The 13,958-nt window shown below is 45.5% G+C and overlaps 1 protein-coding gene across 1 annotated transcript in view; it reads right to left on the bottom strand.

Annotated features, from left to right (window-relative positions):
* Positions 1-599: 599 nt before the first annotated feature.
* Positions 600-13,958, bottom strand: part of LOC133114297 (formin-like protein 1) — a 34,021-nt gene continuing 20,662 nt past the window's right edge. Inside the window, exons 13-26 of the mRNA XM_061223553.1 lie at positions 13,625-13,726; positions 12,753-13,029; positions 12,065-12,349; positions 11,202-11,326; positions 10,687-10,889; positions 10,010-10,244; positions 9,048-9,116; positions 8,541-8,621; positions 7,197-7,326; positions 6,506-6,669; positions 5,301-5,402; positions 5,002-5,106; positions 3,848-3,959; positions 600-834 (exon numbers count right to left, since the gene is read on the bottom strand). Coding sequence (XP_061079537.1) covers positions 740-834; positions 3,848-3,959; positions 5,002-5,106; positions 5,301-5,402; positions 6,506-6,669; positions 7,197-7,326; positions 8,541-8,621; positions 9,048-9,116; positions 10,010-10,244; positions 10,687-10,889; positions 11,202-11,326; positions 12,065-12,349; positions 12,753-13,029; positions 13,625-13,726 — 2,085 coding nt within the window. The 3' untranslated portion in view covers positions 600-739. The remainder of the gene's footprint in view (positions 835-3,847; positions 3,960-5,001; positions 5,107-5,300; positions 5,403-6,505; positions 6,670-7,196; positions 7,327-8,540; positions 8,622-9,047; positions 9,117-10,009; positions 10,245-10,686; positions 10,890-11,201; positions 11,327-12,064; positions 12,350-12,752; positions 13,030-13,624; positions 13,727-13,958) is intronic.

Raw genomic sequence — 13,958 nt, 5'->3', positions numbered from 1 at the left:
AGGCTGCACAGATAATGTGTATAAAACAGAGAGATTATTAGTCAAAGGGGGTTTATTACACAAACCGCCGTGGATCTTACACTTCTCATTGGGTTGTGTTGTGTAAATGTGAACCTGGGCTGGTGTCGGTTTACTAATCTTGACAGACCGGGAAGTGCAATTTAAATCTTCGTTCTTTTGGAGAGCTGCAGGGCACATCTTGCTTCTGAGTGTGTGTGTGTGTGTGTGTGTGTGTGTGTGTTGACCTAGGCTTGAAGAACGTTTACAATCGCCTGTGTCTACAATTGCAGCTCCCACATGATGAAATTGCCTATTTACACCTGTGTAAGTTTCAGTTTGAACACATGTGAAATTACACCTGAAGAGCATTATGTCTATGTACTGTACATGGGCAGCTATGTAAATTCAGGAAATTTAAAGATCCAAACATATTGCTTTAATCATTGAAACTGTGTTGATGTCAGGCCAACCAAAATAGGGATCTACCAATGAATAAAATCAATATTTTCAATGAAAGTTATTAAAAATGAATAGCTGTGGCATGCAAACCAAAATTTTATATACTATTTACTATTCTATACTATTTTTTAAAAATATGTATTTTTTCATTTCTGTTTTAAACTCCTATAAGATGAAATTAGGTATCGGCTCATTACTTGGAATAATAGGGGGAAGTGTGTGTGTGTGTGTGTGTGTGTCTGCGCACTTGCATGCGAGTTTCTCAGTAAGCACAGATTCTTCACGACGAGGTGTTTGAGGAGGCCTGCTGTCCGTTGGGTCTCTTTGTGTTGCGCGGGCCTACGTCCGTCCGTCTGAATGGCTGGTTCCTCAGGTCTGTGAAGAGAGGACAGACGGACTGAGAAACAGAAACTGAGAGAGGTGGGAGGAGAAACAGAGAAACTGATAGAGGTGGGAGGAGAAACAGAGAACCTGAGAGAGGTGTCTGATGCGGGTGTTGAGTGGAGAGGGATTTGTGTCCATAAGTGTGCTGAAGTGCGAGAGCTCTCTCCGGCAACCGAAACTTAGGAACCACACTGAACAATTCATCTTCTCGCAATAAGAAAAGGGGTAGTCCTACGCAATGTTCGCTTACTTATGCAAGCTAGCTAGCTCGTTTGCCAGAACAAAAGAGTTTACTAACGTTGCATCGCAACCGCCTGGCACTACGTACATAAATGATTCTTGTAATGAAATGAATACAATTGGATTGTGTCTATGATATCTTTATTATCATCATATTTGGTAACCGGTTAATAAAGGCAATAGCGCACAGCAGGTTTTGGTATATTGTGATTTTATCACAGCTAACGGGATTGTGAACAACAGCCCCTTAGCTGTGATAAAATCTAAATATACCACTGCCCGTTTTGAGTTATTGCTTAAGCGACTCATTCCCTTTCTACAATGTCCCAGAATGACCTCGTAAAAATTCCCCTTGCCCACAGTCACCTCTATCGACACTACAGGGCAGGCCTATCTGCACACTTCACGGAGCACGGATCAGCAGAGCAGGGAGCGGGGTGTGAGATGAGAGATGAAGGGTATGGTCTTTAGAGGTGCAGTCAAACACACACACACACACTGTATACACCTTAGGTATACACACACATACACACAAAACAGAGGTGGGAGTTCAGAACTGACGTGGGTCCTTTTGAAGCTCTGGTTTTGCAGCCTTCAATAGCAAGCAAATATACACACAAATAAACACGGATAAACACACACACTGTTATGATCTCTGTCATATACCTTTGTGTTTGCATTTGTGCATCTTTGCTCACACATATACACACATACTGGAGGGGTGGTATGGATAGGAGAAAGGTCAAAGGAAAACTCAGGATGGGGTGATTTCAGACTGCTGTAGAGAAGAATATGGACAGGGAGAGAGGTGTAGATGGAGGGCTAAATCATTTCTATAATTTTTCTATTACAAGTTCAATTTGGCACATGGTGCTTGTTACTGTTATGTCAGCATATGCTAAGGCAGTGAGAGTGTTCTTGTCATACCAATGAAGCCTACTGAACTGAGAAGGAGAGAGACTGAGATGCAGAGAGAAGGAGAGTAATAAGTGCAAACAGCAGAGAGCAGGGAGAGGAGAGCATAAATTCAGCAGGGAGGAACTGTAGGAAATGAGATATTGATTAGAAAGGAGGATCTGTGGAGGAGGGGAAACGCATGCTGATGGGTGTATTATAATGAAGAAGAGGCTGCAGTTTGGGTTTTGGCTGAAGGACAGAAATGAAGGAAAAAAATATATAATTTAGGCCATTAGATATAATTGAAGATCTAAACATAAGCAAGGTCAGGAGTTATTGGGGTGAAGGCACATTCAAAGTCACACACAACATGAAGCATAAGAGAAGCTTCAACACTGGCGGATGCAGAACGATTGACTCTGCTCTAATACAGGGGCTCATTCCAGGCACTTCATTTCATCTGACCAAGTCTCCTCGGCCCTCAGCCGACCCAGAATTCAATTGAGGTCCGGCGTTTTTAAGAACATTCCAACCTGGCAAATGCTCCTTGAAGGAGCTGGGAGGCTCCTGAAGGATTCTTGAGCAATGAAACTCCAGCGCATCCTTTGTGGAAGTATTTCTCTCGGAATGTGTGACATGTAAATGGGCAGCTTGTGGATCCACCTCTCCATATCTGCCATGTCTGTGATTGGCGTGGCTTCTGTAACTGATGAATCCGCCATGTTATCAGGGCTTGCAAACTGTCACTGCAATTTCTGTTTTTTGTTCCATCTGAGCTTGATCAGGAGTGTTTGATGGATGATTAAATCTGAGCCTGAATACTCTGAACGGTGAAACGCTGAGGGCCTCCCACACATGGTCACCTGCATTCATTAAAACTGATTCATTAAAATGAACCCAGTTTTGTCATTTTTCCAGAGAATTGGACGGAGCTAAAACCAGGATCATCTCTGGCACACCAGGACCAGTGTTGCCTACTCCTGTTTTATACAAATTTTTCAGATTTCCAATTTCCTGATGAGCAGCTCCCTTCTGCTTTTCAATTAGCAAACTGAATTTCAATTAAGTTGCTGAGATGACTTCATTTTGGATTGTAATTGACCCCAGCCATTGGTTGGTTCAAGCAGATAAAATACTCATTAAAAGTAATGGTTTGACTCCTAACCCTGGTCCGGAAGCAACACTCTCAAAGCTGGTTTCTATTCCTGATGAACTTTTCTTTAATTAGGATTGTCTGAGCTGTCCACTGCATACTGCCATTTATTTGATATTATATTTAATCCCATATACATTTATTTGTGATAGAAATATGAGATTGGGCGTTTGTTATTAGGTGAAAATCTGGTAAATTGTAAAGTAAATTGACAGAAACTTCAGCCTATTCCAGCGAGAACAGAGGAACATAATGACCAGCAGATACTCGCTGAGTGATGCCAAATATACATCAGTGTTCTTTCATTACCTTGTTAATTGGGAATGGCCACTGAAAAGCAACATTTTGCAAATTTAACAGATAGAGGAGTAACTGATTAATGCTCTGTGTGGCTGGTCAAGGCAATCTCTGTGATGTCAGCAGCAAAAGTGCAAATGATGGTGGAGGTGTACGTCATGAGGACGTACACCTATACCTTCCCTCATTTGTGAAGAGCGACAGAGGACCAGGACATTTTCACTTTGGACAGCTTTGAAAACTGACCGCTTCTGACTCCACTTTCAGGTTTAGCTACTTCAATAAAGATATGCAGGAAAAGAAGGCAAGGCGTGGTCGGATGGTGAAATGCACAGGCCGGTTTGTTACAAAATCTGGAAGCCTTTATCGTGAAGATAATTATTGTGTTTAGTAAAGCAGTGTCTGCCGGCTCCTCACCTGTGATGATGTCCTCGATGGCTCCATCCTGCACCCCACGCACCTGGGGCTTCACCTGCCTCTTCTTCAGCTCTGCGATCAGGTCCATCTGGGGCATTTTGGGCATCATGGGCTGGTGGGTCAAAGGTCACGTGGTAAGTCAAGGAAGCGCACTCCTCTGAATCGCATGTTGTGAACCACAGCCTCTTGTATAATCTACAAATTGAGCTTGCGCAGAAGTGATATGGAGATTGACCAGCAGGGGACGCTAGAGTACTATGATGATAGATAGATGGATAGATCATTATTCTCCTCAAAAATATATTACATTAATGGCAGACGCTCTTATTCAGAGCGACGTTCAGTTGATTAGACTAAGCAGGAGACAATCCTCCCCTGGAGCAATGCAGAGTTAAGGGCCTTGCTCAAGGGCCCAACAGCTGTACGGATCTGATTGTGGCTACACCGGGGATCGAACCACCGACCTTGCGTGTCCCAGTCATGCACCTTAACCACTACTCTACAGGTCGCCCCATATTCGTTCCTCTGCAACTTGACCACCAAAGATTGACAGGACTGCTGTTTCCCTGCCCCTCTGGACCAGGCCCGCAGTAGGAGACAGAAAGCCTGGGCAGTAGTGACCCCCCTCCTTTATCAAACTCCGGTGGGTTTAGCCGCCACCTAGCCATGTTTTGCTGGCCATTTGCCAGGTCCTAGTGACACTGAGGATCATTCAATCTTGTCCAAGTAAATCCCATCTAGATATACTGGTCATCATATTTATGCTTTTTCGGGTTTGGGTCCGGTAAATCATGGCTGCAGTGCCGCTGCTAGCTAGCCTGCAAATGGTTCCCCAGAGACTGCAGACTGATGTAATAACATGACAATTGGTTAGCCTACTAACTAAATATGTATTCATTCAGTGGTTACATTTAGAAAATTGGCTAAATCAATTTTACTCACCCTGAACTGTATGCTGGTCCAAAAGGGACAGACTCAAAACAACTGAAGTGATTTCATTTCATTTCAACGTTAATATGTCTGTTTATTTCTTCTGTGTTTTAGCACCTTTTCTGAATGACTGTCTCCTTGCCCTCACATCTCCGCACTTCCCTTGCGACTCTCTGGCGCCCCCTGGGAGGTGCACCTCACATTTGAAAAATCTCTGGACCAACCTTCTTTCCTGGAGACTCTGTCTTCCCAGGGGCGGGGGGGACCTCGGCATCACTATTCTGAGCTGCTTCCTGTTTCTTCTTCTGCGCATTCTCCTGCTCAGCTTGCTGTGGAAGCGGAGAACACACATGCACACACACACACGCACATGCACAGCACACGCACATGCACACGCCCACGCACATGCACACACACCCACAGGCATGCACACAATAAAAGAACACAGTGAGTCCAAATTAATTCCTGAAAACAAACCGAACATGTGCACACACACGCAGAGCTGTAATTGGCCATTCCCCACCTTATAAGCCTTTATGAAGCGGACAAACAGAGTGAAGAAGCCAGAGGGCTGGGTGGTCTTCGGGTTCTCCCCAAAATACTCCACCGCTGTAGCATAGGCCTCCTGAAGAGGAGAGAGGACCGGGGAGACAAGGTCAGGTGGGTGTTGTGTTCTCGTTAGTGTTTTAGTTGAGGTGGGTGTTGTGTTGTCGTTAGTGTTTTATTTGAGGTGTGTTGTTATGTTGTGTTGTAGTTAGTGGTACTGTCAGTTGAAGTGTATGTTTTCACATTGTAGTTAGTGTACAGTATGGTAGGTGGAGGTGTGCATTGTAGTTAATGAATGGTAAGTTGAGGCATGTAATGTGTGGCTCATGCCACACATAGTGGGCTAATAAAATCCTAAAGCCTAAAAATCTTAGGTAGCCTGGCCAGGTGAATTCTAAATAAATGAGTATGAAATATAAACAGAACAATCAGAAATGGAAATTACAATAGCTTTCATTCTTAATATAAGGGAAATGCATATTTCACTGCCCTTGGACAACAGTCACTCTGTGCCACTCTTTCTGGTGCCTGTCACTTTAAGAGAAGTGCATATAAGGACCTAAGATGGCTGCCACTGCGGCGAGAACAATGTGGCAGTTGTGTTAGGCAGACCTGAGTGGTCTTCGCTTCTTATTTCCCCTTACAAAGGTAGAAGTAAAAGTAACAGTTGGTAACAGAATAAGTGAAAATGTATTCTCTGTCATTGGATTGCTGTATGGATTGCGTGCTGAAAAGATCAAACCATTTCCACTTTTGTTTGCCATGCAGTTTGATTGCTGCTGTGTTTCTGTGAACATTGGGCATTCTGTGAAAATCGTGCTTATTTTCTTAGCATTCTTTTTTGGATTCTGGCCTTGCTTTTGCTTTGTTTTATTTTTTTTGCTGGGATAGATTTATTTTGTGAATGGGACTAAACTACAATGGCTGTATACAATTGAACTTGAGTGAACTAACTGTGATCGAATCAAACCGCTTGATAGTCTCATTACATACCATTTTACATTGTATACCGTTACTTTACTGCTCTATTTATCCTGTATATTTTTCCACATTCACTTTGCACTTTCACCAACTCAGTTGTCACAAATAGCTTTGTGACTAATCATTATGCAGTATGTCTGTTTTATTGGCTCACCTTCCTCTATTGCTGTAAATTGTATATTGTGGTGACTGTTTGCTGACCTGTGCTGTCTTGCCATCCTTGATGAGGGAGTCCAGCGTTTCGCTGCTGTTCTTGACGAACTCCTTCAGTGCGGGGTTATCATCCTGAACCAGGAACTCCTTACGAGTCACTTCCATTCCCTTCTCTAGAGACCGCACGTCCTGCAGGATACTGTCCAGGGATACTGCAGTGCACACACACACACACACACACACACACACACACACACACACACACACACACACACACACATGCACAAAATACAAAATACAATTATCCTTATATTCCGGTTCCTTAGACTTTGTGGTGTGTGCGTGCAAGTGATTGTTGCCATCCAGCTTCCAAATTTATCAGGATTTTTATAACGTATAAGCAGTCCATGATTCTAGACTTGATTTCTTTACAATGGGGTTTTCAGCATTAATTACCTACTAGTGGTACACATTGTCTTGTGGGGTGGCTAACGTAGCTAGCCAACTACGTTGTATCATTCAACACTGCAAGGACGGCGATACGGTGAAATTACATTAATGGCATTTGGCAGACGCTCTTACCCAGAGCGACGTACAACAAAGTGCATACCCGTAACCAGGGAAAACGAACTTGAGTGAGTGACTGCATCATTATAACATGCTTTCTTGCGTCTTCGTTTCAGTTGTGAAGGGAAGTCTGACGGAGGGGAGAGAGGGAGACGGGCGGACGTGGGCTCACCTAGGCCAGCCTTGTCCACGAAGTGCAGCTCGGAGTGGAAGGTGCTCAGCTCGGGGTACTTGTCCTGGACGATGCTGGCAATGTAGTGCAGCAGGGTCTGCTTGCGGTCCGTGGACTTTGTGTCCAGTAGCTGTGTGGATCGAGGGGAGGAGACGATGACACTGCGGCGCGGGCCTAATAAACTGCCATTACGGCCCAGAGACCGCCGCTTCAAATCCCCTGAGAGGGAATGACCACTCACGGGTCTTCGCTAATATAAATGTGGCAGTTGGTTTAGTGAATCAGTCAATTTACGGTGCGCAATTGCTTTTATACATCGCAAGGCACATTAGATTGACTCCACCTGCCTGCAGTTACTTCCCTGTCTGTAATTCGATAAGCAGTCAAAGCCTTTAGCCTGACTAAATAAATGGGGTTGATTTGTGGCTCCCTAGCACCAAATACCAGAACCCAAATTAAATTTGGTAGGAGGTGATTGAAATACTATCATGCTGCAGACAAAAGACGTGAAAGTGTTTTCGTTAGCAATGACTGTACAAAATGGCTACCCAGTCGAGTAGCTCTTCCCACCGTATTTCTGTGTGGGGGGTTTGTTCACTGTTATATTATTCAAATATTCTTCCTTGAATCGGCAATCAAGGGCAAACGTGAAATATGCTGGATGGTTTGCGGTGTGCATTGGACATGGGGCATTGGACATGGTGCATTGGCTCACGCTGGATGCTCCAGCTGAAGAGACTGTTTAACCTGAGCCTCCAGTCGTAAAAAGGCCTAGGAGGTTATTCTCCTTCGTTAATAAACGGATGTCGGTGCGCTCTGTGCCGTTTGATTCACAGAATGCTGAAATCAGCAGATTGAATGTGAATACACGAACGCACCCATAATATGAGATGCAAGGCCCTATATAAATCCATCATCAATATTACTATGAGTTTTACATTGCAGAATATGACAAGCATTTTAGTGTTGTAATATGGTTTTTTCTAGACTAGAAAATATTAGCTTGTTTTAAGTTACTGTTTTTGCTTTTCAAGTCAAATTGTCTTCCCCCATTGTCAAATCTGGAAATTAGTAGAATTGTAAAATATTGCCTAGTTGGCAATATTTTTGTCTTATTTGCCAAAAAAAAGTAAAAGACATAAGACAATGGGCCAGTTTTGCAGACACAGCTAGTCAGGCTAAATTCAAGTTTGAATGGCGATTTAGTCCAGGCCTAAACTTAATCTGTGTCCGTGAAACCAGGCCTACAACACCGGCTGTGATTGCGTTATGCTTCAGCTTTGTTGCAGTGTATATGGGACAGTGGGTGAAAGGTTTTGGGGCGTGGTGTAAAGAGGTACCAACCAGATCCAGGCTCTGCAGGCGAAAGCCATACGCTGCGCCCCTCTTGCTGCTGTTCATGTAATTCCCGAAAGCCAAGATGACCTGAGAGAAGAGAGGGAGGGAAACGCATCATATTTCGGACATTAGAGTCGGTCGGAACGCTCCGGTGTGCCCGAAGACTGGTCACATGGTCACAGTCAATATTTCCTATTGATCGGTTGGAGGTCAGTTGGAGGTCACATGAGGCTGGTAAAAGATTTACTTCCTGAGTGTGAGGGAGTGTGCCTGGGAGGGGAGAGGGAGGGTACCATCTAAACGCCAATCAGAACACTCTTGTGTGCCTGATGAATGGCCACAGTCAATATTTACCATTGATCAATTTGAGGTCAAATGAGGCTGCAAGATTTGCTTCCTTATGAGTGTATGGCTGGGAGGTGGGAGGGTGGTTAACGCATCATATTTTGGACAATAGAGCCAATCGGAATGCTCTTGTGCGGACAGACTGATGGAGAGGGCAAGCTTCCTCACCTCCAAGATCTTCTTCAGCTTGCTGGAGGACTTGATGGACATCGATGCTGCAATGATGGCATTCAGTTGCTGGGGAAACAAGACAAGAGAATGGAGTCCTTTTCCACCCATCATCATTTCAGTATATTTAAGGTGCTATTATGCAGTATACATTTAATAAAAATACATCCAAAATTTATTCTATTAAATTATTGAATGATTGTGAGGCTGTTGGGCAGTAGAGTGGTCTACCAGAGAAGGCACTCGAACAAGGATACTGAAATCTTGCTCTCGGTACTAGTAGTACTGCTAGTTTTCATTCTTCCCCTCTAAACAGGGCTGATGTAAACCTGGGGCACCAGGTGAGTTATATCTCTGGCCAGTAGGGGTATTAATCAATTAATTACCCATCAGGGAGAAATGAAAACCAGTAGTATTGTTTTTGAGTATCCCTGCTTTAGGCTGTTTGTGCACAAACTCTTTGCTGGATATGATGTCATTAGAACATCTAATGGATTTGGCATTAAACAGTGCTTTATGTTGCTTTGATGGCTACCATAAACAACACGCTAACGGCTATAGCAGGGGTGTGCGATTCCGGTCCCGGAGGGCCGATCCACGTGCAGTTTTTTTTTTCCAGCCAGTTGCCTTAATTTTAGTTTTATGACTGCTCTAGAGACTACACTAGTTCACTCCTGTACTGAATCAATAAAATCTTTAGGATACACCTGCAGTCTGTGACTGTAGCGGGTGCTTATGCAAATGACCAAGATTCAGTGTGACTGAGGTAATTAAATAATGAAGTTATTTAATTATAAAATACACAAAATCCTGAAACCAGAATTGGCCCTTGCTGTGCACCCCTGGGCTATAGTGAACGGCAATGGCTATAGCTAGTGCTAACTGCTATAGCGAGCACTAACAGCTATAGTGCAAGCGCCCGCAGTGGCATCGTCCTGCAGACAGGTGGCGCTGTGACTGACCGGCTGCAGCCGCTTGGCACTGTCGGGGAAGTTGCCCATGAACGTGAGCGTGCTGATCCTCTGGGCCAGGCGCGGGATTTTGCTGAAGCTCAGCATGAAGAGGTCCTCCTCCGCCAGGGCGTCCAGCGGGCGGCCGTCCCGCTCGTAGTTCTGCATCATCTTCATCTCGTACTCCGACGGGATGAACCGCTCCAGCAGCTCCAGGAAGTCCAGGCTCAGGGCCTGCTGGTCGTAACTGCACAGAGAGAGGGAGAGGGAGAGGGAGGAAAGAAAGAAGGAGAGAGAGAGCAAGAGAGAGAGAGTAAACAGTGGAAAGAAGACCAGTCGGAGGAGGCATTAACCCACATTAATGCATTAAGATCACCAAATGTGATTCTCAACTGAACATTCTAATGCTGATGTAGCTTGTAGTTCAAAGCAATGGAGTTCTAGAACACTGACTCAGAATGTTAGAAGAAATAACATTCCAAAAACCTACTCTTCAAAGGGTTAAAGGTTTAAAATAAGGGTGGTAGAACATTATTTTAGAGCAAAAATAATAATAATTAGAAATCAGAGGACAGAAACCTCTACTAAGAGGTGAATGCGTTAATGCATCTTGCATCTCTGACAGTGTTTTTCAGTGAGGTTATTGGAGGTAAAGGCAGTTGGGTATACGTTAGCATAAGGCAGCATACTTCTCTATGGCAGTGCAGATTTCGGCTGCGCCTATCTTGGCCTTGCGCAGGGTGATGGCCAGGTTCTTGGCCTTGTTGGGCTCGATGATGGACACTTTGCTGGGCGCCTTCTGAGCCGTCTTCACCTTCAGCTTATCCAGGCTCGCGGGGGCAGTCTGGGCCTTGGTTTTGAACATCTCCTCAAAGGCATCCATGTTAAGCTCCTGATACAAAGCGGGGGGGGGAGGGGGGTGAGCACTGGCAGCGCACTGTAGCCGGCATCTTCCTTTTCTAAAGCAGTGTATTTGTGACGTAACTACTTTGGCAGCTAGCTGAATACATGAAGCGAGAGTGCTAAATCGCTGTAGCTACAAACAGTATATGCTCTATAAGCTAGCGATGAAGGCAAGCAAAAACGGTGTAGCTATCCCATGCCTCTTTTATCATGGCTAAATAAACATGTAAGCCTGAAATAAACCGAAGAGCAGTGGTAAAAGCAGCTCTTCTACCACTGAAAGTGCGATTTGTCCTCTCACCCCGAGAACCTGCTCGTCGTCCAGCTCGCTGAAGACGGTGCCCGTCACCTGGGTAGGTGGGAGGGCCTGCCAGTTGAGTATGGGCATCCGGTACTTTGTCTGGATGGTCTTTTTGCTCTTGACTCCTGCAGGAGGGGAGGGGGTGGAAAATCAAGAAAGGTGCCCCCTCCGGTTTGGGCTGGATAGCTGCAGCTTTTAATGACTTTTAATGACTTTTAATGACTTTTAATTATAATTATGCTTGTATGTGATCAGAGGGTTCTTGAAAGCAGCGGAGTCCTAGAACACAACAAGCTGATCGGTGGGATTAGTTATGAAAGTAAATGACAGCAGTTACACTGGGGGGAAAAAAAGAGGTATAGTCTTGTAATGAGACTTAAGATCTTTTTTTTCTCTCAAGTAGAAAATATTAGCTTCAGTCACCGTTTGCTTTGTGTGAAGTTCTTACCCGAGTGGCAAATCTTGAATCGAGTCAAACTGTGTACTAAGGGGTGTCTCGGTGGCGCAGCCTGTAGAGCACTGACCGCATGCTCATTGCGAGCCGCGACGTCGATGGTTCGAATCCGACCGTCTGACATTTGTCGCATGTCTTTCCCTCTCTCTCGCTCCCATTCTTCCTGTCTCTCTATACTATACTGTCCAATAAAGCTGAAAAAGGCCTAAAAAAATATCTTTAAAAAAAAAAAAACTGTACGAAGTGGCAGTATTTCTGTCTTAAAGTAATAGAAATAAGATTTTATGTGTAAATATATGGGTATTTTATGTTGTTTTTGCAGTGTAGCGCTGTGTTGAGTGTGTTTTTAAGTGTTCAGACAGGCCTGGGAATCTGAAGACGTGAACACAGATGCTGAGGCTGGGCTCACCTGGAGCAGATAAGCCACCTGGAGGAGGAGGAGGTGGGGGTCCACCCCCTGGAGGTGGAGGAGGTGGGGGTGGACCTGCTCCCGGCGGGGGAGGGGGCGGCGGGGGACCGGTTCCGGGTAGGGGTGGGGGAGGGGGAGGAGGAGCCGCAGCTCCTGGTAGAGGAGGTGGGGGAGGAGGAGGAGGAGGAGGAGGAGGAGGAGGGGCACTGAGGGGAGATGTGTTTTGGGGAACAGGTGCAGCAGAATCCTGAGCCAGAGCTGGAGGAGTGGTTTCCAGGATTTGACCTGCGTGGGCAATAACACATTGGACAAAATGCTGACAGTGGTATTTTCAAATGGCACCATTACATTACATGGCAGACGCTCTAATGCAGAGTGCGCTGACAATCCTTGAGGATTGTCCTAAGTGTACCTACCCTGTAGAGTAGCCAGTTGAGAAACCAAAATAATAATTTTATGCAGAAACTATTTTTCCACATAAAATACCCCATAAAATAGAAATGACAAAATATGTCATTTCTATATGCTTGGTTTACTTGACACGGCTGGTCTAAAAACATCGAAAAGAACCACTTCTATCTCAATATCTCACAATTCACCTATCCAGCCAAAAGCACTGACCTGTGTGAGTGGTGGGAGAGGGGGTGGGGCTCACCCGTGTGAGTGACAGCTGAGGGGCGGGGCTCACCTGTGGCAGGCTCTTTGATGATGACAGGTACGACCTTGATGTCCAGCTCCCCGGAAGTGGAGCGCTCCAGCCGGATCAGGCCGCGGTCCTCCAGCTCCTGCAGCTTCTTCTCCAGCTGGGAGGGGGAGGGGGAGGAGATGGGGGTGGTGGCCGGGGCGGTGACGGGGGAGGACAGGGGGGGCCGCTCTCTGTCCCGCTCCCGGTCTCGCTCCAGCTCCCTCTCCCTCTCCCGCTGCTGGAGGGAGCTCACCTGTGAGCAGGAGTCTCGCAGGCTGTCCTGTAACACACATGTAAACGCTCACACATGTAAACGCACACACATGTAAACGCACACACAGTTGGTAGCACTGCCACCTCACAGCAAGGAGGTCCTGGGTTCGAATCCCCGTTCGGCCGGGGGCCTCTCTGTGCGGAGTTTGCATGTTCTCCCCGTGTGCGTGTGGGTTTCCTCCGGGTACTCCGGTTTCCTCCCACAGTCCAAAGACATGCAGGTTAGGCTGATTGGAGAGTCTAAATTGCCCATAGGTATGAGTGTATGAGTGTGTGACACTCATACAGCCGTTGGGCCCTTGAGCAAGGCCCTTAACCCTGCATTGCTCCAGGGGGGATTGTCTCCTGCTTAGTCTAATCAACTGTACGTCGCTCTGGGTAAGAGCGTCTGCCAAATGCCGATAATGTAATGTAATGTAACATGTAAACACACATAGGTGTGCGTATGCATGCACACACACTGGGTGCACACACAGGCAGATTCTGTGATTACTTTAATATACATTTAGCATTTTTATACAGGTTATTCTGCCATCAAAGTCAAAGGAGTACAAAGGTTTACTCCTCCTGTCATTTCTTCTGTGAATCTGCAGTCGCTGTACCTTGAGCACCTCCAACTCCTTGGTGGCCTGAATGAGTTGCTTTTCCACCTCTGCGATCTTCTCCATGGCCTGGTTCTCGCAGTCCTGCAGCTGAGCCGTCAGCTAGAACATGGAGAACGATACACACATCAGCACGATCGTCACACACAGGTGCCATCGGCACGATCATAAACTTGAGGTCATTATAAATATGCTGTAAAAATAAAACAAAAACTGGGAGTGATCATAGGTAGTATCATTAGTATCATTTGTAAAATGTCATCCCATCCCCATAAAACAGATGATTACACACTCCGAGTACAGAAAAAGAGTAAATGGATGAAAGCGAAAGGAT

Source organism: Conger conger, chromosome 16, assembly GCF_963514075.1.
Source record: "Conger conger chromosome 16, fConCon1.1, whole genome shotgun sequence".
Lineage (NCBI taxonomy): Eukaryota > Metazoa > Chordata > Actinopteri > Anguilliformes > Congridae > Conger > Conger conger.
Note: the sequence above shows the minus strand (reverse complement) of the source record. Positions and strands in the feature narration are given on the sequence as shown.